Genomic DNA, 23,178 nt, shown 5'->3' on the forward strand with positions numbered 1-23,178 from the left:
GCTGTAGTGAGAAGTTAGTGAGTGAGATGCCTGTCCAGGCAGGTCCATGGTGTTTTATCTCGTAACGGCATTGTTTACTGTACGTACGCAATGTGCTCTGTCTGTTGACCCGTATTTTCTTCGAAATCTAAAATATTTCCACGCCGCTGATTTATTTCTGAGTAAATAATGTTATCCTCATCATCTCTCTCGGCCGCTTGCCGTCTGCCTGCCGCTGTTTGACAGTGACACAGACTTTCAAAATAAAAGCATATCCTAAAGATGACGATATGGATCGATGTTCTTACTTAGCATCAATGACACATGATCATTGATCATTGAATTGATATATCAATTCAGATTGATGGATTATTACACCTCTAGTTTCTGGCTATGATAAATGGTGGAATTTTGGCAATTTTTTTTAAAGAAAACATGCCTTTCAAACCCAGAGTTCAGAGGGTATTTATAATGAATACAAAATACAACCATTTGAAGTTGTATGTCCCCAACTAAAGCCAGAATTTAAAAAGATTATTTGATTTTTATTTTGCACCACCCTGTCCTGCATCATAAATAATGAACAGTCCCTAAAAACTGCACATATTTGAACACTTTTATTTATTTTGACAGTTAAATTATGAGCAGAACATAGCTGACTGATAAAAAACATATTTCCAACTAAGGGCACAAATAACACCACCCTCTCCAAATGTGGCAACTGCCAATAACTGCTGACAAAGAGCAGTCCTCCCAAGTGCTTTAGCCCATATGCACACACACACACACACACACACACGCACAGAGCAACACGAATCAGTTAAACTGAGCCTGTCAAAGGAACTACAAATCCCAACGCAGTGCCTGTCACGTCTGCAGTTGCAAAGGCTTGAAAAGTCATCAACCTCTGAGGACGTTTTTACTGCTTCTTAACTGGCCTGAGCCCCTGCACATAAAACTTCAGAAAAGCAGTTCAAGGAGGAGAGCTGGGGGTGGAGATTGACACCACCCTCCCCCTCCCGCCATCCCCATCCTGCCTCTTACAGCCCAGTTCAGATCTGGCAGTTGCTGGTTGTTTACTGAACATTGTGGACTCTGACAGTAAACTCCGATGTCTTAACAGCCTATGATTGTTTAGAGGGGAAGTGAGAATGTCTAACAATACTCACATCTTGTTCATACTGACTGGATTGTGTTGATAGCTTGCACTGTTCAGCGATCAGCCAGGAAACAATGGCCACATGCCTCGGCAGGCATGATAGACCAACTCCAGACTTGTATCAGACAGATCAAATAACGGGGGTTTATCCCACATGTGCTTTGGACAAATAATTTCACAGGGAAGAAGGAGGGGGGCATAAACTGTAGGAATGAGTGGTCTGTGGACGCTGTAGTGTCTGGTAACAACGGTAGGAGCTCTGACTGATGCAGGTGAGGATGTAGCTTACAAAGAGACCCTTGTCGACCTGACCTCTGACATCCTGCCATATGCAGATGCCTGTTCCCTTCAGGTCAGTCTGGAACTCTTACCAAGTGTTATCAAAGCTTGACTTTTCCTGGTCCGGCCTGCGTGACTCAAGTGGTGGGGATTTTGCACGGACGCTGAAGCATCAGATTTACGTCTCTGTTGCGCAACTTCAAACAGAGCGCAGCCACTCTGACACCTGTGGACCGGTCGGCCTTGCCGGAAAAAAAAGAAAGGCAAACGTGTTTCTGAAGATCTGAGCCGCAGTTAATCCCCTTCCCCAACCCCGCCGCCAGACACACACACACGATCACTCTTGGGTCAGTTTCAGCCATTTAAACCCTCCCTTTGCCCAGTCAACAGGTGGTAGGGTCCTCAGGCTGTCCTCTGTTGTAGCAGCTCAAAAATGTCCGGCGCAAATAAACACATTCACAGTTCCGTCGAGCGGTGGGAAGAAACCGCGGCATGTTAGCAGCTGCCTTCCTCTGGCAAGCCCTGGAACAAACTGTTGGGTTACAGGGTTTTTCCCCAAAGTGTAATTTTGGCCTTTCTTGTCTTTTCTTGATAAGATTGGACAATTACAGCTATTGTGTTACAGTCAAGTCACTCTTTTTTTGCACTATCCTGTGCCTGTTTTCCAAAGAGTTACATTGGAAATAAAGGGGAAAGGCAGAATGTTCACCTTGCACTTTATGGTTTGTTGTATTTTTGGCAGCACGTCTCCTTCATACGATAGGAGAGGATACTTTTCTCTACTTGTTCTCTTCTGGACGGAGAATGTCACATTTCAAGTGAAACCAATCAGTCACACCGCTGCTCAAGAAGACGCAGAAGTCCAGCATTTGTTTTGATATGTCACTGATGTGTTTGTCTGGCCGGATTGCCGTGAAATGTTAAGTATGTGTTTATTACTCAAAGAACAAATGTCTGTTTATTTAGTGGAGTCGGCGTAGCCACAGTTTGGTTAGATTCACTCTTGTTTATGCTGGGGAGCACACACCAGAGGCTCTGTTCGGGCTGTGCCTCTCTGATTCACTCCCATCCTCTCCTTCACCTCACACTCTGTGATATGTTGCTTCTCCCTCCCTCTGTCATCCTCTCTAACATCTTGTAAAGCTCTCTCAGAAGGCTTTTGGACCAACACGCCAGCTCTTATATTTAACAGCTCTTTAAACCAAAAAAGAAAAAGACTCACGTTGCTTAAAGGGGGCTTGGATAAATTGCCTAGAACCAGCAGAAGTCATAAAAACCTCGCCAAAGCGTGTTGACCGGAGCATTGCTTGTTGCTGTTGGCATTTGCCGGGCATCGACTGAACTTTCGGGAAGTGATGAAACGGCAGAACGTGTGTCACCAGGCAGGCACACGGCATTTAGGAGAGCGGATACAAGCAGGCAGGAGAGAGGAGGGCACAGTGGGCCTTTCTAGGTCTCTAACACATCCTCTGCTTGTCGCCTGCTGTCTTCTGCTTTCACATGTAGCATTCAACCCTGATACATATCTGTTTACTACTGGCAAACAACAGAAGATTACTCCTTTGGGTGTAATTTCTGCAAATATGTAATGAATTAACGTCGAATATGTTTTCTTTCTCCTACCTTCCCCCTTCACACCTGTCCCCAACCCCCCTCAGCCTGTGACTGCCACCCTGTGGGCGCAGCAGGCAAGACGTGCAACCAGACCACAGGCCAGTGCCCCTGCAAGGACGGCGTCACCGGCATCACCTGCAACCGCTGCGCAAAGGGCTACCAGCAGAGCCGCTCACCCGTGGCCCCGTGCATCAGTGAGTGACTCGCATGCACACACAGCTACCAGTCACTGCATCCTCAGCTTGGTAATTTAATCACCCTGGCAGTGAGTCACGGCATAAAACTGCAAAACACAGACAAGCCCCATTGTGAGGAACATAATGTAACAACAGGCCTAATACATAGTTACAACAGAGTACACTAAAAGCAGCACATACTCAAACCAGTGAGATTACAGGGCGTAATTGAAAGCACACTCCCCCCGTAGCCTAAAGTCATTCTGGCCTTGTGACAGGCACACCCAGCCCGATCTCTGCGCTGCATGTATACAATACATGTGCTCTGCGGGTTTGCATGGCCACTGAAAATGCAATGATAATTTCATAGAGAACAGACCGAAACATGTGTGCAAACAAGGGCCCAGATGTAAAAGCAGGCTGAACTGAAATGTGATCTTTGTTAAAGTGGAGCGGGGAGCTGGTAGTGTGAGAACTCAAGACTTGGTTATTGTTGTTCCACTTGCTGTCAACGATGTATAATGTGTGTGTGTGTGTGTGTCTGTGTGTGTGTGTACTCTGTAGTTTGCATGTCGGCTACATCAGGTTTTTAATTTCCTGTGACAAACGTGCATGTGTGCGTGTGAGTTATGAAATTTGCCAGCGGCCCGGCACATGCAGGCATAGTGTAATAGAGGGCAACTTTCCACAACACTGTGTGCCAGGCGGTACGGGCACACATTGCACACACTCACAAGACAAACCTCCACCAAAGCAAACCGTGCCGCCCAGTGCCGTACCGAGCTCCGCCACACTGTGCCACATGCTGCCGTGTTGTTTCTCTCACATGCGGCTCCGGAGCAGATGGCGGACGGGGCCGAGAAGGGAGAAAACAACTGTGGTCATGGATGGCAGACCCCACTCACTCCAGTGCCACTGAACCATCCAGCGAGAACAAGACAAATTGTGTATGTGCGTTTAAGTACATGCGCACATTTGGATCCATCACGAATAGACAACTGTGTGTGTCAATACGGCCCCATGGCGGGCATCTCACCTCCTACTGAGGCTCCCGGACCCCGAGACAGAAGACAAGCCCATTAAGCAGCCAATTAGTATGATGGCAGCAACCCTCATCTGAATGATCCTTTCATCATCTGTCTGTCTTCACAAGACGTGGCCATGAGGGCACACGGACTCAAAGTGGCTCCGAGCAGCTGCGCCTGCCTTCACAAAGCTCCGTGCCCTTGTTTGTTTTTGTTGGCGGGGTGTCCATAATTTCAGAGAGACAACTGCCGCCTCCCGCCAACACACTCCCACTCGCTCAGTTCAAACCCTCAACCTCCAAATCCAATCAAAAGCAGATCCTCTGGGTGGATGCTAAGCCGGCGTTCCAGTAACTCTGTTTACGGTAAAAGCCGAGGGCCCGTTGTTAGCATTAGCATTTGTATTGGAAAGTTGCATACGATTAGAAGAGAAGTCCTGGAGGAATTCCACAAGGCACTTTTTAGTGTAGCCAGCGGGCACAGCAAGGGAGGGCTGCATCTGTCTCAAGACGATCCAAGCAAAATTGCCCCCTTGCCATCTGTCCATCTGTCTATACATCGCTTGCATGGAGATTACACAGCAGTGTTAACCCAGCATCTGTTGGGGGAGGACGAGACTAATCTAGTGCAGCCACCTTTCCATTTTAATCAGTGTGCCTCAAAGAATCAACTTCTGCCTCAGATGTATCAAGTGTGCCGACTTTGAACGGATTGACTTCTCCGAACTGGATTACTGGGTGATTACCGTGTGATACATCCAGAGAGTTTGGCTCAAAACGTAAATTTGGTCCTTTGACCTCCATTATTTCTTCCACTTATATTGACTCAGGATCTCTCTTCTTTAAAAATGACAGTGAAACCACCACATTAGTTGGTGGAATGCATGGTTTATTTGAGCCTGTCTTCCCTCTCACCACCAATAAGTACGCCTGTCAGTCTGTCAGTGTTTATCTAGCTTGTCTGTCTGCAATGCGCCATGTGTTTTCATGTGCATAGTTGACATATATCACAATCCAAACCTACTGTAAAACAACCCTGGTATTTTTTCCTATTGGATTTGTTGGGCAAATCCACTTTCTACTTCTTCTGCCCTCTGTATTTTGTTGTGGCTTTATTAATATATTCACCAAACCTTCCCATATGCACTCTTTGCAATTACTTTTAATGAATTCAGACATACTTCATTTCTCTGACCACACATGCACTCTCCACAGGCATGCAGCCAGATCACTTAGCCCATACTTGAAAGGCATGGATTTACATTTACCCAGTGAAATAACTTTTGTATTTCGTGTGTGTGTGTGTTTCAGAAATCCCAGTGGTCAACCCCACAGCTGTGGTGAGCAGCACGGAGGAACCAGCAGGTTAGTGTTTGCCCTCTGCACCTCGCCCATAAGCACCAACGCTTTATGAGAGGAACAAAAACATATTTCTTAATATTCCTGGACTTGAGTTTTAAGGTGTGGAATAAATATTAATGAAGGGCGGGGTCCCCTCCTTTTGAAGTTCTGCAGAATGAACGAGTGCACCGGGAACGGCAGAATTTTTCCATTGTCTTAAAAACCTATGTCCTTGGCACAGTTTCCTCTAACCGCTAACCTCAAGTTAGTGGAGCCTCGCTGTGCTCAAAAAAAATATAGCTCGTGCTCAAAGCCAAGGCCAGCAGATAGGCAGCAGAGGTGATTAGTTAAAGTTTAGCTGGGAGATATAGTGGAAGTTTTGAGGCGTGAAAGGAGTGCTGGCAAGTGTCTGGGGGGAAATTTGTTCAGTCTCTCCCTCTAACTGTCCAATTTACGCTCCGGTCAATTACCCTGCCCTTATTTTTCACTCTGCGTCTGTTTGATTTGAATGGTGGTGTTGATTTGGAAATGTTGATTCATTAGTGAGTTTACAACATATATCATCACTCAGGCTGCTGATCGCACCCCTCACTTTGCAACAGATACTTCACCATACGATTCAAAGCATATCATTTTATTGTTTTTACATCTTTGCTCTTATACAAATTAAATATTTTGTTTGCTAATTACACTTTTGACCTATGGACTTCTTACATTTGAAGTCCAGTTTGAGGGTATGAGTTATAGGGTTAAAGATGTCTATAATGGCTGGTACTGACTTAACGGGAAAATTGTGAAGCTGAACGCCAAACACGCAGTCAGTGCATAATGCATACAGTGACTATGGAAAAACATCCTATTAAATCCAATGGTATAGAATAAATGCATTGGTTTGCATTAAAGCAATACTTTAACACCCATTTCAATAATTCATTCCTTGTCACATTGAATTTGTCAAGAAAACTTTGTTTTTCTTGCATACCTCAGGTGAACGAAGAATCCAAAAACTGAGGAAATTCTTGATGAATTGAAATCATAAGCTGCAGCATTTAACAACAGCAAAACTATATCAAAACAGCTATTTCCGAACTTCCACAAAGCTCATGCAGTATAATCCAAGTATCATTTATTCAGTCACAACAGCACATTCTCAGCTTCCGCCCTTTCCAACAGACAAATTAATGAAAAGTAAAGGTTGTCAGTGATCCCTTAAAAGTCAGACACTATTGACAAAGTCGTAATTTTATCTCACTGAACACTTGATTTGTTTGTGTTATTGGTGGACCAGCAGCTCCTGTGTTCAGCAAGGTAAAATTACTGCTTTTGTCAATGGAGTCTGGCTTTGTGTAGATAATTTTCACTTGTAGTTCAGTTCCCTGCCAGAAAGGGCTATGTGTTTGAGGATTACTGGGCATTCGACTGGATGAATGATACTTGGATTATACTGCATGAATAATGTGAGAGTTGGTGAACAGATGTTTTGATTTAGTTTTGCTGTTGTTCTTCTGGTACTCAGATGACAAAAGTTAGAATGGCTGTTTAACTGTGATGCGTTTAAGTTTGCCAATTTTGCTGCAAAAGTCTGAAGGAGAAGGCAAGATAGTTTAACTAGTACTTGTTTTGATTTTTTCAGTGCTGTATGGTAAATGCCTTGTGAGTGATCCATGAACTCGGCCTTACAATAGTAGTTGTTGTTCAAATTATGTACATTGCTTTTGTTGTTTTGCACAATTTTCTTTCCTTTTAATGTTGTCTGAAAATATGTATGCTGGACTTTGGTCCTGGCTGTTTTTTAAAATTGTATTTTATGGTGTCTTGTAAGCCCATGCAGGCTGGGCATAACTGTTTGCATGACACAATAATAAAATAGTAATTTATTCATTCATTGTAAAACATGGACTGCTATGACTTCAGTTTATCAAATTTAATGTAAAAAAAAAAGGTGAGTTATTGATACACAAATGGTAATTTGGGGGATGAAGTGTTCATTTAACGTAATAGTTTGACATTTTGGGGGAAAAAACACTTGTTTGCTTTATTGCCAAGAGATAGATGAGAAGATTTATACCACTGTCATAATTGTGCTGTAGATTCTGTATATTGGCTAAGCTACATTAGCCTAGGTTAGCCTAACATAAAGACTGGAAACAGAAATAATCAAAGAAGTTGTCCATCACATGAATAACCGTAAAATCACAAATCTTTGTTTTTACACTTTTTTTGTACAGATTTAAGAAATAAAATATAATAGACTTTGTTGCCTTTGGACATGCAGACTAGCTGCTAAACTAAGATAAGCTAAGCTAAGCTAATCATCTGCTGCTGGCAGCTGCATATTTACCACACAGACATGAAAGTATTATTTAACATCTACTACAACTCCAAAAAAAAAAAAAAAAAAATCTAAATATTCTTTTGAAGGTAAATATATCAATAATAATAGGTTATTATTAATAATAATAATTTTCCTCAACATTTGCAGTTTTTTTTTCTTCATCAGTGACTTCTCTCAATCTGTTTCTCCTCATTACTTGGGCCTTTGAGCCTTTGTGAAAAACAAACAAAAAAAATGCACAGTCCAACCCTTTCTTGTGTTTACTACTTCCCTGGGAAAATGTTACGGGGTCTCAGAACACAAGAGTTGTTGATCGCCAATTCACCTCAGGCCCTACCAAACACACCACAGCGTTTCCCCTCCATCTTTCTGCTTCCTAAACTCCCATAGAATGAGCTCTGCCATCAGAGAAACCCAAGGCCCCCAAAAAGTTTTTGTGTAAGGGGCGGTGGGTGCAATTTGTCCTTGTCACGGCACAGTGAGAGGGGCTCAAGGGAACGAGGGCATCGAGAGCCCCCGGAGCCAATTGTGAGTGTTTTTCAGTGGGCCGGTCTTCTGGGTCAGTGGGCGATTCACCGAGAGCTTTTCCAGGTGAACAGCCAGCAGTGAGTGACTCTTCATGGGAAAACACACACTGTCTCCCAGCCAGTCGCCAATACCTTCAGGCCAGCCACTGTGTACAGCACACACAACGGCAGCAATCTAATGAAACCCATGCACATCTCATACAAATGCATGCCCGTCACAGCTGCATGCACACTTACATAATAATGATCTGCACATGAAACCACACGCCCACTTTTAATGAAAAAGAAGCAAGCAAGCTATGATATTAACATCATTTCTTTAAAGTACAAAACACACATAAACACAAATCCATCCACACGTTCACCTCTGCACCCGTCCACATCTACACCTCCACTCATCATGTTTTTAAAGTCACCCTGTCTCGAGGTTATTGGAAGCTGCCATCTGCTCTCTCTTTCTCCCTTTCTTTCCTTGTCTCTCCTCTCTCTGGCTAATAAAATCTCCAGCGCTCTGATATACAGCCAAGCCTCCTGGACATTTTTATGGGCTCCTTGGTCCCCCGTTTCTTCCTCCTCATGCACTCCTTCCATTGCTCCATCCGTCCTTCCCCAAAAAATGAACGATGCAACACCCCTACTCTCATGCAACCCCAGAAAGCGTAATTTCTCTCTCTCACGACCATTTTTTTTCTAATTAGGGCATTTCACGTCCAGCAATTTTATTTGGTTTGCTTTGGGAAGCAATATGACTGAATGGTTTTCCTTTTGAAGGCAATGAAAGGCCTGACCGCGGATACCAGTCCAGTAACAAGCATGTGGTTTTTCAGTTTCATGCCCTGACATTCCAAGCGAGCAGCATGGTCAGCTTTTCGTGTCCCCCTCACTAAAACTGACTCGAACCATGTTGGAATATGACCCTCTTGGCATTCTCTGCATTTTCAGTCCATCATTTTCATGTGTCCTCCTCATAGTTTTGTAATTGAAATAAGTGGATCCAAAATTCTACGGTTCATAAAACCCAGTGGCATCCAGTCAAGTACAGTACGAGCCTCGCTAATGATCAACAGTGTCTCGCTCTTTCTTGTCACAGCTCCAGTAGCAGGAGTTACCATGAGCACAATTTATGAAAACACAATGCGATGCTATAAATTTTATCAGGAATTCTTGATATTGATTTCTAACATGAGCACTTTCTCCTGTTTTTGTGAGTTCATTTAATTTGGCCCGTCTTCTTCGTTCTCCATTGCCTCTGCTCTCAGCTCATGGAAAACGTGGTTCTTGATCACAGAGAAGCAAAGCTTTTAATGTCAGGATGACAAAATAAATATTTCAGGGCTGCAAGAAACAAACCATGAGAACTAATGACATGCATGTGCTCTATCTGACTTAACTTAAATCCTACTTTCTCGGCCCATAGGAAGTTTTGTATACAGTCATTTTTCAACATCAGTTTGCAAATAAATTCAACTACTATTGTAATTTTTTACTCAGATTGAAGGTAAACTTTGGGCCATAGAGTCAAGACATGTGAGGCTGTGGCCAGAGAAGTAGTTGCTTTAAGTCTGTTAGTACACTTCCATGTAGTGTACTGTGTACACTACACTGTGTGCGTGACTTTCGACAGTGTAGTGCTCTCTCAGACCAACCATGGCTGTTGTGCACTTCCCGAAAATGACCATCACAACATTTGACCGCTTCTCCTTCTTTTTAATGGCAAATTGCAACCGGACGGAGCATTACCTTCAACATTTGACCGCAGTTTCTGCTGGCTTCTGTTCCCCAGAGCAACTCCAACTGCTGCAGCTTCCTCGGCTGCCCTTCTCAAAAGTTTACTGGTCCTTCCCCTTCCGCTGCTTAGCCAAGACAGTGACCACTGAGGTGGAGAAGTGTCCAACATTCCTACCTTTTGACCGCTATGAGAACACCATCCACAGTGCACTGCATTTTGCCACACTTGACAGTGTGAACTCAATTATACACCCAAAATAGCAAGCGTAAATATGGAAGAACGGGAATTGAGACACAGAACCAGATGGAGAAATTCAGGGCAGAACTGTTTCCAGTGCAACTTCCATGTACGTGTAACTGTGTGAAGAAGTGTTGACCTGAAAAAGACGCTCATAGATACTCGATGACTAAACCAAACCAAGGCTGTTTTTAAAGTCAGTCAGAAACGAAGAGATCTGAGACTCAGCCAAAAGGTCGATTTCAACTGTCACAATCATAACTGTAACACCTCATCACTTGCGACTCCACCTATGAATGGTCAGCGGAGGTCATCTGTCCAGTGTGTGGTCTCAGTTGTCACACTGGCAGCCAAGGTCTATTCACATCCATCCAACCATGACCTGCTTCCACCGTGCTCTGTCTTTCCTCAAGACCCCCGAAAACATGTCAAACCGAACACTTTTACTACTCTGGTCTGCTTCACCTTGCGTCCCGACACTGGCTATTGCAACAGTTTGATGTGCGATTTGTCAGAAAGTTGTATTTTAGCGTACAAAAACCAAACCAAGCTCAACATTATCCAACCTGCTCCGGTTTCTCTTGGAGCCTTCGGACCTGTCAGGGAAAATATATTGTGAGGTGTGAATATGAGCATACTTGCCACAAGGTTATGAAACAATACAAGTGGAAATAGAATCCAGAAAAGTAGCTTTGATACGTACATATTCTTGTGTTGATGTTTAACAGCCTTGGCCTGTGTGCATGTGAAGCACATAGTGATTTATTTTGATGCTGTTGGGTGTGTTTATTGGTGGTTTCACAGCACATAACAGTTTACAGTGTTTTGTCACACTAACTTTAGCCCAACAGATGTGCTGGTGCTGCTACAAAAGCACCACATAATGAGCTATAAAACGGTGTGTCCTGAAATCGAACCTTATGACAACGATTGAAATTTCAAGTGTGTAAGTGTCCTGTTATGTGTGTAATTTAAGTGTCAGTGAGTAATATTAAGTTACAGCCTGCATTACAAGAGTGAATGTTGGGTGTCCTTGTGCTTTGCAGATTGCGAGTCCTATTGTAAACCAGTGAAGGGCAACCTGAAGATCAACATGAAGAAATACTGCAAAAAGGATTATGGTAAGAGAGTAAAATTAATTACTAATAGGTGCATTTACATGGACCCTAATATTCCACTAATAATCAGAATAAAAGTGCCTCATTTAACAACCTCCGTTGGGACTGGTCCAATCGGAGGGTATTTTTCATTGGGTTGAGAGGGGTGGTGTAAACCTTTGAAAGTCTGCTCAATAGGAAAACATTAGCATCTAATAAAACATGTAAGCACATAATCCATGCTCCACATGAAGGTAACATTAAGTGAGCTCTCTCTACGCAACTTTCTCTGCTGATTTTGACAATCGTTAACCAATTAGAAAAATATTTGGCACTCTGCTAGTGAAACATATCCTCAAACGGTGATATCTTCAGAAAACGCACGGTTTGTATATCTAACAATTTGGCACCCCACCAATGACATTACAGTATGTACTTAACATAAAGTTACATGCTTAACGTAAAGTTGCTTTGGTTAGGTTTGGAAAAAGAAGCATGATGAGGACGTACCTGAAAATAACTCAAAGTTCACTCCAAGTTCTGAACGCCAGTCTCCTGCGAAAAGTCCTGGATAAAAGTCCTGTGCTTTTTGACCCATTCACCATCCCACCCATCTCCCTACGGGGAACGCTTCTGTCTTTACGCTCATCAGCACATTGGTCATGTGAACGCAGCCTTCCCAAATACGTGGGTTTTACACGAATTACTGGCTCGTGATGTCGTATGATATGTACAAATTTTGGTCCATTACTTTTCGTGGGAAAACTTACGTGAGTGCACTAATTAATAAACGTATCTTTGATTTCGAAACGGTAGCCTTTTGAAACATTGCTGCTACAGGTTGCATTTGTGGAGTCGCTGGACATTATAGTCGTCTATCGCTAACAGTAGTTCTAGCCTGCATAGACATTTACATTGTTCATTTGTAGTGTCTACCAGTAGTCTACCATATGAGGTGTTTAGGGGACATCTGTTTGTTGTGTTTAAGCTATATTCTGATAAAGTCCTTTGAGGTGTGTAAATGCACATCTTAACGGATCACTTAATTTAGTGTCCATGTCAACAGTTAAGTTGGAATCTTTTATCAAAATTATCAGATTTAAGCGATATTGTCTATGTAACCGCAGCTAATCATAATTAATAATTATACTGTGTTGGGAGTATTAACCCGAACCTTTTTTTTTTCCTCAGCGGTGCAAGTGAACGTCCTGGACATGGAGACGGTGGGCGACTGGGCAAAGTTCTCCGTTAATTTGGTGTCCGTGTACAAGAGCCGCGGCGAGCCCCTGAAGCGAGGCGACAACATCCTGTGGGTGCACATGAAGGACCTGGCGTGCAAATGTCCCAAGATCCAGATGAGCAAACGATTCTTGGTGATGGGCGGCAGCGACGGCGGGACGAGCCCAGCGACGGGTCCAGGGGTCGGGCCCGGGGGAGGAGCCACCAGTCCCGGAGCAGAGCGCGTGGGCCTGGTGGCTGATAAGAACAGCCTGGTGATCCAGTGGAGGGACGTTTGGACGAGACGCCTGAGGAAGTTCCAGCGCAAAGAGAAGAAGGGGAAGTGCAGCAAAGCGTGATGGGATAGCGGCGTTACCTCTCCCTCCATCGCCCCACCTTCATGAACCCTTACCCAAGCATCTCCCTGTCCTCCCCCATCACAGGAACACTGCACATTAGAAAGACTGCATGTACCCTACCTGTTTTAAGGACCACGTTTTGTGTATATTGTATAATTATTTTCCTCTTTTTTTAAGTTTTGTCTTTATGTCTTTTTTGTCCAATTGGTTTGCCTTAAAAAGGGACCATTAAAAAGGGTATGAAGTGTAGACAAAAGCAGACGCCATTCCCTCCCTCAACGACGACAGCGGAAATGTCCACTCGTCCCCTGACTCAGACCCACTGACCCTCCGCTTTCTCTTCCTGTCAAGACTGACTGTCTCCTGACACTTTTTTTGACATATACAACACTTCACACACTTCTCTGAGGATTTTATTCAACAGTGTTTGTCACTGACTGATTTCAGCAACAAGACAAGCTGCACATCCTCAGCTTGGCCTCCTCACGTTTCATTGTTGAAACAACCTCAGATCAGCTCGAGCTGGACTGCCCGACATGACAACCTTTCAACATTTGCTGTTAAAATGTTCATTAAAAAAACGGGCCTACTTGCTTTAGGTCTCTGCAGTAACTACTACAGACTGTAACTATGAAACTTGTGTCCTGTGAGGAACCAAGGGCTCCCTTTGCAGGGACGTTTTCCACAGCAAACCTCAGTCTCACCACCACTGCTGCTGCCACCAGACAGCCCTCACAGAATAAACTGCTCTTGTATCTTGCAAGTATTTGATGCCACTGCTCACAGTAGAGGTTATATTCTTCGTGTGGCTATGTTTTATCTCATCCATCCATATCCCAGCCGTATCCTTTTTTTTGAGATGTATCCTTTTGTTTCATTTTAAACAGAGCAAACCCGTTAGCATGTGTGAGTCACATTCCAGGCCTCCAGGGCTGTGCCTCTTCACCACCAGCCCCTCTCATGAGTGGTTTACAAAGTCATGCATCACCATCATGACTCATTGCTTGTCACTTTTTCTGGAAGACAGATTAAGCGGTGTGGACAAATGGCTGGAATTTCAGAACAATACCAATATTTCCAAGGAGACTTCTTTTTTTTCGCTTTATGGATAATGTCTTCCGCTGGGTAGTGGCCTTCCAGATGTTGCTGTGTGGCCAATGTCATTTCTTTGTATTTAAATGTCTGAACATTTTCCTGATGTGTCCAGTGACTGGCAGGCTTTTGTTTGCCGAAATAAGAGATTGAAACGAGAGTTCCTTTTCATGCAGTAAAAAGAAAACAAAGTGGGATAAACAACACAGTCGTGTTTCTCTCGAGTGTATTTTGACAAAATGAATGAGGCTGGAAAGTTTTTAGTGCTCACTGATTGTATTATGACATGAGAGGATCATATTTCATTCCTCATGTGCTTTGTTATGTTTGCATGTTTGTGGTTTTTGCTGGTCCATCAAAACCGTACAGTGAGCAGAGCACGGACTAAACTAAAAATGAGCATCAAGATCCAAAGGAAAACTTCCCAAGTCATCTTCCCCCCACTTGCCTACCCTCACACAGTCCCTGTCATCCTTTGCCAAATAAGCATAGTCAGTTTTTAAATTCAATTAAGAGACTATGGAAGTCAGGACCAACGAAAACCACAGAGAGACCCGTCTGGTTGCTCTCAAGCTTTTTATCTGCCTTTTGCTGTTATTTCATTTTGTAAAGCACATTACAATTTATTTAAATAGAGTACAAGATAAACACACAGTTTTGAGGGGCACATCAAGCCAGCGTAGCAGCGAGTGTGCCGACAGGCATGTCATGCTAGCGAGTGGTTACGCTCCTCTGGCTGCGGCCGTATGTTTGGTTTGTCATTCTTCCAAAAGTGTCTCTCCTCTGCTCTCTTCTCTCTGTCAGCCACCACCCTCCCCAAGCTCTCCTTTTTTTAACCCGTTTTTGCATGTTGTGTATTCAATGTCTTAGATAAGTGACAGCACAGAACAAGGCTGCCAAAACTCCTCAGTGGTGTACTGTACTGCACTGTAGCTCTTGTTTTCACGTCTTCCGAGAATGTATGTCAAACTGTGAAGAACACACACACGCAGGTGTATGGTCTGATTGTAAGTGTTTATGAAATAATGTCACCAAGCTTAAGAATGTGGACGCCATGACAGCTGATGCTATTATAAACTCTGAATGGGATGTTGTTCAATATGATTGTGGATCTTCATGCTTAACTGTCTGTCTCATAATGACTTTTTAATTATCCAAAAACAACCATAGACTGTCTATAAAGATGGAAAACACATCTTGACTTCGCCTACAATACAAAAAAAGAAGCCATCTTGCTCTGGTGCGGGCTGCTCTCAGATTGGTCACCAAACAAGGGATTTTACCCCAAGAGACCCGTGTTTAGAGAGTGTACGTCATTTCCAGGTACATCATTTCCTAAACGTAAGTGCTAATATTGTAGGCAACTAGACTTGCTTACGTTTCTTGAAGACGCTTCGCCTCTCATCCAAGAAGCTTCTTCAGTTCTAAATGACTGGTACGAAGTTGCAGGTTTTAAACCCTGTGTGGGTGGGAACCCTTGCAGAGTCGTAGGGTTTACGTGAGCTCTTAGTTTCAGAGTCGTTAGTTGCCTATGATATTAGCACTTATGATTACCATGGCCTGGATGACTGAGAATCTTCACCGACATCATTTCCTAAAGCTAACCTCCTTATCTTTACTTGCCTCAACCTAACTTTCGTAACTTTACGTTAAGTACGTAACTTTACGATAAGTACTTAATGTCATTCATAGGGTGCTAATTCTATACAAACTATTGTGTGTGCATTTCTGTAGGATATCAAACAAACTGTTGTATAATGATGATGGCTGGTGACATCATTTGGAGCCAGGGTCTGCACAGCAGCAATCTCTGGGATATCAACTTCCCACCCTTACACCCATCCAACCAATCGGGAGCAGCGCCACTGATTGCGAGAACCCACAAAGTTGTCAGTCATGACAGCAACCCCCCCTTTTTATAGTATCAAATAACTAGTTATAACCAAACCTATTGGAAAAATGAACACTTGAACATAATTTGACACATACTTTGATCTTTAAGTTTCGCCAATGTCCCATCTGCTAATATAAAGGGGGCGGGGTTTGTGACCAATACCAGTACTACTGCATTAAAGATATTTTGGCTTCACTTTCGGGGAGCTGTCATGCCGTCCATCTTTATCTACAGTCTATGAAAACAAAACCCCAAACCAAAATGAGTCATCACCCACTGTGATTTCTGGTGTGTGACAAAAGAGCAAAGGACACAAAAAACAAAATGGTGACAGCGCTATACCCAGGGCGCAACCCACCGCTGGAATTTCACAAAAATGCAGAACCAAACAGTCGATTATTTGTGTGTTGGCTGTCTGCAGCGGCCCGTCAGACAGGTGGTGTTACAGTAGCACCAGTCTCCTCGCCCTGGTATGTGAGTACAGCGTGACACATTATGATTGATGGTGAAATAACGTGCCCGTGAGGCCTCTCTGGCGCTCAACTCCTTAAGCGCCCAACATACTGGCGGAGGAGCGGCAGTGTCCTTGAATCTGCACGCACAAAATCCCACTTTTCTTTCTATCAGCTCTTCTGTCGTTTTCCTTTTCTCGAGTGCCCACCCTGAATGTTGGTGTAAAGATAAGAAGTAAGAGTGAGCCAGATGTTGTTTAGGGGGGGTGGAAGTCTTGTGAAAGCTATTTAGTGAGCCTCGTAGGGAGAGCCGTCCTGTTGTTTTACGTTAACAAGCCGAGCAGCTTGGCAGTGGAACTGAGGCCATAACTGCTTTGCTTTGTTTCGCCCCCCCTTTTTGCAGCATTTATAGCATTTGCAGGTGTGTGTGTGTGTGTGTGTGTGTGTGTGTGTGTGTGTGTGTGTGTGTGTGTGTGTGTGTGTCTAATTAACCTTACCCGAGTAAACAAGTGATATGCACATGAAGTGAAGGTGCAGAAAGGTTTGCCAATGTTTTAATGTTTGCAATGACGAGTCTGAACAGCCGATGATGAAGGATTATCATTTACATTTCCCCTGGCCTGATTTCCTTCTGGTTCACTTCCATCTCGCCTTGTTAAATAAGTCTTGACACGTTTTTTTAATGTTGTAAATATGTACTGAACTGCCTCTGCCATTCATGTTGTCTTTTTGTAAAAGCGTCACTTGGCCTGGGATGACTCACGTGTATGGATGTACAAACCAGATGATGTTATATGGATGTGGAAAACCAGAAACATATGCTTTTGTGATCACGACCAGAAGATGTGGTTCAGATATTACACAGAATGTATTCCTTTTTTTTTTTTTTTTTGGTTTTTACGTTGTTTCCAGACAACAACCGCCCAATTGTAAATGACTTTGAGGAGAGTACAAATGTGACGCGGGCTGATTGGACCCTCTGCTTTTCCTATAGAGGCACAGACGGGAACTGACACAACAACCCACCACTTTCTGTTACTTTAACGTCCTGGGAGTAATGGCTCACTCACACACAAATTATCCACCTACCTTTCATGGGGGGAACAAAGGGATTCTTCTCTCAGTTCAGTCCTGCTCTGTTATATCAAAGTCTTCCTTGTACATTTTTCCTCTGAGGCAATGAACCACTGACTTTTTAATCTAAATGATAAAAAAATAAATTATTAGTTAATGAGCTGTGTGTTGTGTTGATAATCTGTCTCTTTAATTGAAGTCATTAGCCTGAGCTGCGGAAATAATGTCAACTTGATATGTGTGTGTTTCCCATTGGAAAGTATGCTCGCATACAGTGGGCACTGCTCTGGTGTGTTTCCACTCACAGGGGCTAGACTGGGGTCTGAAAGGGGAGAGCACCGGGTAGAGCGAGCGGCTCCCCGTCTGTATGAACAGAGCAAAAGCTCTGTAAATAAACAGCGAGGCACACACACACACACACACACACTTGGATGTGCACCTCACCTCTGAGAAAACCCACCTCCCGAGTCAGGTCTAAAGCAGGAAACTCCTTACTCTCTTTCTCTCTTTTTTTTCCTCCACCCCCTCTCTCACCTACACTCTCCTTTCTCCTCGTCTCCCCACCCTCTAACCAAACAGGCCAGCTCCATCCATCCTGCTGAAGGTAAATTACAGGAAAGCGACCATTTATCATCGCTCTCCCCAGGCATGGCCATCAAGGCTGTGAGAATAGAGGTTGCTGAGATTGTCTGGGCACACACACACACACACACACACACACACACACACACACAACATATGTCTCTGCATTGAGCACATCCATCCTCAACATCCTGGCCTCCCAACAGCTTGCTTGTCTTTCTATCTCCCTTTGTCTCTCTGTCTTTCTCTTTTATTACTCTATTACAAGCTGCGATATCGGACAAAATCAAGCAGCACATTATCCACTTTGAGGCACAGTCCCTACAAAATCATCACCCTCACTCAGTATTTTCTGCATCATCTGGTTAATCTTAGCACAAATTCACGGCAGATGATAACTGTTAAAATGCCAACCTGTCCCTTGAGTTATCAGACTGTAGGATGGAGAGGGGGTGTGAACACTCCAATGAGCATGAAGCTTCAGGCTGCCACCAGCGTTGTGCAGGTACAACAAAACTTATAACAATGGAGTTACCTCTCGTTAACTGTGTAGCCATTTTTGGTAGCCAAGTGGCAACCTTGTTTTTGTGAGCTTTTGAACATGGTCTGATTGTTCCACCCCAAGGTCTCTAAAGCCAGTAGGCCACCTTTCCATCCCTTAACAGGTGTTTTTGTACATAAAGGATATATAAGACAACGCACCTACTGTTCAGGGTTGGGAGTACAGTAAGCCTCTGCAGCAGTGTATCAAAATAGGTTTTTAGCACTATTCTGTCCAATATTACAACCTGCACAAACACCCAAATTCTCATTTATTGTTCTGCTTGCATTTCCTGAAGTTGCAGTGCATCATGCTGTGTTAGGGTCAGGTTAAAAGAAAGGTGATCTACATCCTGAGGCTGTAGCTTGTGGTGCAGGGGCACGGGGAAAATAATATCAAAAATATAGTATGCAGGATTTTTCTAAAAGGGTAAGGGTAAGGGTTACAGTAGGTAAACCCTTTCAATCATCACTTATGACATCTTAACTCAAGATATTAAAAGGATGCCGGTTAAGCTTTAGGAGTGGGAGAATAAAACAGTAGTCTCATCCTCTCCTCGTTCAGTATGTATTCATATGGCCACCACTCAAGGTTGTGACCAAGCTCAGCTCAAGTTCAGTCAGGACCACTTTAGTCAAAGAAAACCTTATTTCCATTTGCAGTATTGTATTTGGCGGTATGGTTCTGTTCTGGGGCCTCTCTGCATTCCTAGGCCAATGCAGAAAGCTTCTTCCACATGCCTATGTGGAAAGCCTGAGGCAGAAAAAGCACACCTCCCTGCCCTTCCATGTGCAAACAAGGAAAGCATGAGGCAGAGAGAGCACACCTCCCTGCCCTTCCATGTGCAAACAAGGAAAGCCCGAGGCAGAGAGAGCACACCTCTCTGCCCTTCCATGTGCAAACAAGGAAAGCATGAGGCAGAGAGAGCACACCTCCCTGCCCTTCCATGTGCAAACAAGGAAAGCATGAGGCAGGAAGAGCAGCAGCAAAGACCCCCCAGGAACAGAACAGAGCAGCATCAATGACAAACAGCAATGACATTGATAAGTCAGACAGCATGAAAAGAAGGAGCTGAGTGGCTTGCAAAGGAAGCAGCAACAATAGGCAGGCCAAAGCAGTTTAAATAGGGCGCCCTGAATGAGATTTGCCAACTGGTTCCATAGAAAGGACAACTGTATCTCCTACAGTATAGAATATAGACAGAAGGCTCCATCTATCTCCGTCTTGCGGTCTAAACCTAACCAACCCAGCTAACGAAGGCAACGAGTACTAGCCATGAGAGAGTAGTCTTTGCTATCCTAGGAAATGCAAATTCGCATCCAGTAAGCTCATGTCTTATACTCAGAAATTCTAGAAATTTGATAGATGGATAAAGAGCTGAGGGATTCTCGCTCTTGTGTTCATCGTCAGTTATAGCTACACCTAAATAGATAAAGAGTTAAATTGATTATTGTCACTTTTCTGCAACTTTGTGAATGATAACTCAGTGATGATATCTTCAAGTGTGTTTTGAAAGCCATTTCAGTGTTTGCAGAGAAAACTGGAGCTCTGGAGAGTTACTGGTCTCAGAGAGAAGCTGCTGCTTAGAGTGCTGGAAAAGAGCAAAGTAGATCCGGCCAAATGCTGTCCATTCTTCCCCCTCCCTATCCTACTGACACTCACACACACATCCACACAAACACACACCACCCAGCGGCAGACGAGGGGGGCTTACCAATTGTGCTTTCATAAGCTGCCAAAGCGGCTTCATTGGCTTTAAATGGAGCCTCATTACCACTGTGCTTCAAAGCTCAACAACGGCATTTTCCAGCATGGGGTCTGTGTGCATGTGTGTGTGTGTGTGTGTGTGTGTGTGGGTCTGTTTCCTAAATCTTCTTTTTCCTAATGTTTTACTTTTCGCCACATTCACGACTTTCCATTCTAATGATCTCTATGACTTATTTCCCCCCATCTCGTTCCCCTCGGAGACAGCGAGAGCATGTGTGAATATCTGAATGTATCTGTGAACACTCATGTATGCTTGTCTGTGAGTCTGGGAGTGTGTGCGGGTCACCAAGTACTAACCCCCACAGAAAACCGCAAAAAATGTGGCGAGAAATCTGTGTGGACCAAGATCATAAATATTCAGTGGTGAAGGTCTGATCTCCCTCTCTCTGCTGCATGTCTTTTCTCTGAGTGAAACCAGCTGTCGACTGAAGAGACACCACTCCCTCTGGAACTGACAACATGCGTGACAATGACCACACCTCCGCTCGCACATCTGTCATCCTTCAATCTCTCCATCTTTCCATTTTTTCCATTTAAGCTTAAAAAAGCACATTTAATGCCTCCAAAGGAAATGTCTTCTTCTCACTTTCAAACCCGTCCAATCTTTGAGCCCACAAATGAGCCAATTGCGTCTGTGATACTCGTGGACAATTTTCCAGACACAAACACACAGTGTCGAGGATTGTCAGAGACTGCTGTTGCACAAAACTGGGATTCAGTGTTCCTTTGTTGGTCTTTTTTATTGGAGAAACAAACTTTATTGAGCCAGTGAGTGATTGAAAATGAGTGAGGAATAGGGGGTAATTTAAAACCAGTGTGGTCCCTGATAGGAGCATTGTGCAGCACCAGTCTGCTCCTAATCCACCCCTCAGCTTTGTGTTTGATTGGGTACTGTTGAAAATGGGGATGAGTCTGCCTCTTCAAAGCCTGTAACATAAGAGGAATGTGTGTGTGTGCATGTGTGCGTGTGTGTGTGCTGCCCATGTATTAAGGTGATCACAAAAAGCGAATTGTGTGCAGATGGACAAATAGAAATTACACTGATACATTTTGCATAAGCCCTTTGTGAGTCGTCTCACTTATTACAACACATTTTAATAGCTTTGCTTCAAGAATTACAATCCTGGCTTTAGGGCTGAGTAATTATTAAACTTTCACTTCAGTGCGAGTACAAACACTTTTAATGATGTATTAAAGAACAGTCGAGTGTGTTGCAGTGTTGCATTTGGCCGAGGACGCTCCATCTGGTCGCGGTGGGCTACTTCAGGATGGAGCCTGAGGCAGGCATTTGGGTTTGGGATAAAGTTTGGATACAGAAATCAGAGTGTCTTGGCTTTGATTTTGCTAAGGTCTGAGAAAAGAGGAATGTCAAATAGATAATTCTTCCGCGGACTCTTTAAAGAAGCAGTGTGCAGGATTTGGTGGCATCTAGCAGTGAGGATTGCAGATTGCAACCAGCTGAATCTTCTCCCATGGTCTCTTTCTCTCCAAAACAAACGAACCCTGTGATTTAAACTGGTAAAAACACTGAATAAAGCAGTTTCACATTTAAAAAGTCAGTGTTTGTCTCACCCTGCTCGCTGTGGAGGAGCTGCATAATAGGGTGGCCACCACAAAATGCAAATGGGCCTATCCAGAGACAGTGTTTAGCTTGCCCGTTCTGTGCTATTGTAGAAACATGGCAACCTATCCTCATACAACTGCTCATATGATATCCTACAAATTAGCACCCCACAAATGAAAAATGGTGAGGACGTACCTTAAAACGACTCCAAGTTCACGAAAGGTCTCGTAGGGAAAGTCCAAGCAACACTTCCAGGGCAAAAATTAAGTTAATTGGGAACTGCCAAAAAACTGCAGTTCTTTGGATGGCCACTTGAGGCTGGCTCCAGAAGCCAGTCAATCCTCATAGACCTCCATGTTAAAATGCCCAAATTTACGGCTGAAATAAACATGTTTACAGCCTGGTACAGAACATTGTTTTGGTCTCTATAGCTAATTTCCTCCTTCGTGACAACTGTACAGGGGTGATGGGTTTTTTTTTAATAACTTACCTGTTTACATTTTATCAAGGCTTGAAATTACACATAACTGTGTGCCTGTGAGTGACAGGCTGCCACAGCTCCAGCCTCTTGCCCAAATATGGTCACTTCTGGCTCTAAAAAACAAGATGGCTTTTCAAGGTTTTCAAAATGGAGAATCCACAAACCAATCAATGACATCACAGCAGCTACATCCATTAATTTCACAGTCAATGGGAAAGTCCTGTGTTTTGTGACCATCTTATAGGACCACTACTTTGTTTGCTCCTGTCCGCCCACTGATAACGTGATCACAACCTTCCCAAATATGTAGAATTACTTGCCCATGAATATGTAGGATATGTACAACTTTTGGTGAAATATTTTTCATAGGAAAACATACAAACAGTGCATGAGAACAACCTGGATATCATAGTGCAACATGGTGGACTCCACTGATGAGGACCCACCCCTTAAGTAGATATAAATGGCTCCCTCCATGGTAACAAAAACACCATGATTCTTATTTTCAGTTGATTATGCACCAAAAGAAACATACTTACGCCATTATAATCCATTTCTGCCATTATATCCCCCTAATTCCCACACTGGATCTTTAAAAGTTGGACTGGATGACAGCTTGAGAGGACTCTATGCTCACTGATTAGATCCTCTGTAAAG

At 43.6% G+C, this 23,178-nt stretch overlaps 1 protein-coding gene across 3 annotated transcripts in view; it reads left to right on the forward strand.

Moving 5' to 3' along the window:
* ntn2 (netrin 2) overlaps positions 1-17,745 on the forward strand; it is a 55,616-nt gene extending 37,871 nt beyond the window's left edge. For all 3 annotated transcript variants that reach the window (XM_050060561.1, XM_050060562.1, XM_050060560.1), the window contains exons 4-7: positions 3,076-3,225; positions 5,543-5,596; positions 11,447-11,521; positions 12,689-17,745. In XM_050060561.1, the coding sequence (XP_049916518.1) occupies positions 3,076-3,225; positions 5,543-5,596; positions 11,447-11,521; positions 12,689-13,074 (665 nt within the window). In that variant the 3' untranslated portion in view covers positions 13,075-17,745. The remainder of the gene's footprint in view (positions 1-3,075; positions 3,226-5,542; positions 5,597-11,446; positions 11,522-12,688) is intronic.
* The last annotated feature ends 5,433 nt before the right edge of the window (positions 17,746-23,178 follow it).

The sequence above is a fragment of the Epinephelus moara genome, chromosome 13 (genome assembly GCF_006386435.1).
Source record: "Epinephelus moara isolate mb chromosome 13, YSFRI_EMoa_1.0, whole genome shotgun sequence".
Lineage (NCBI taxonomy): Eukaryota > Metazoa > Chordata > Actinopteri > Perciformes > Serranidae > Epinephelus > Epinephelus moara.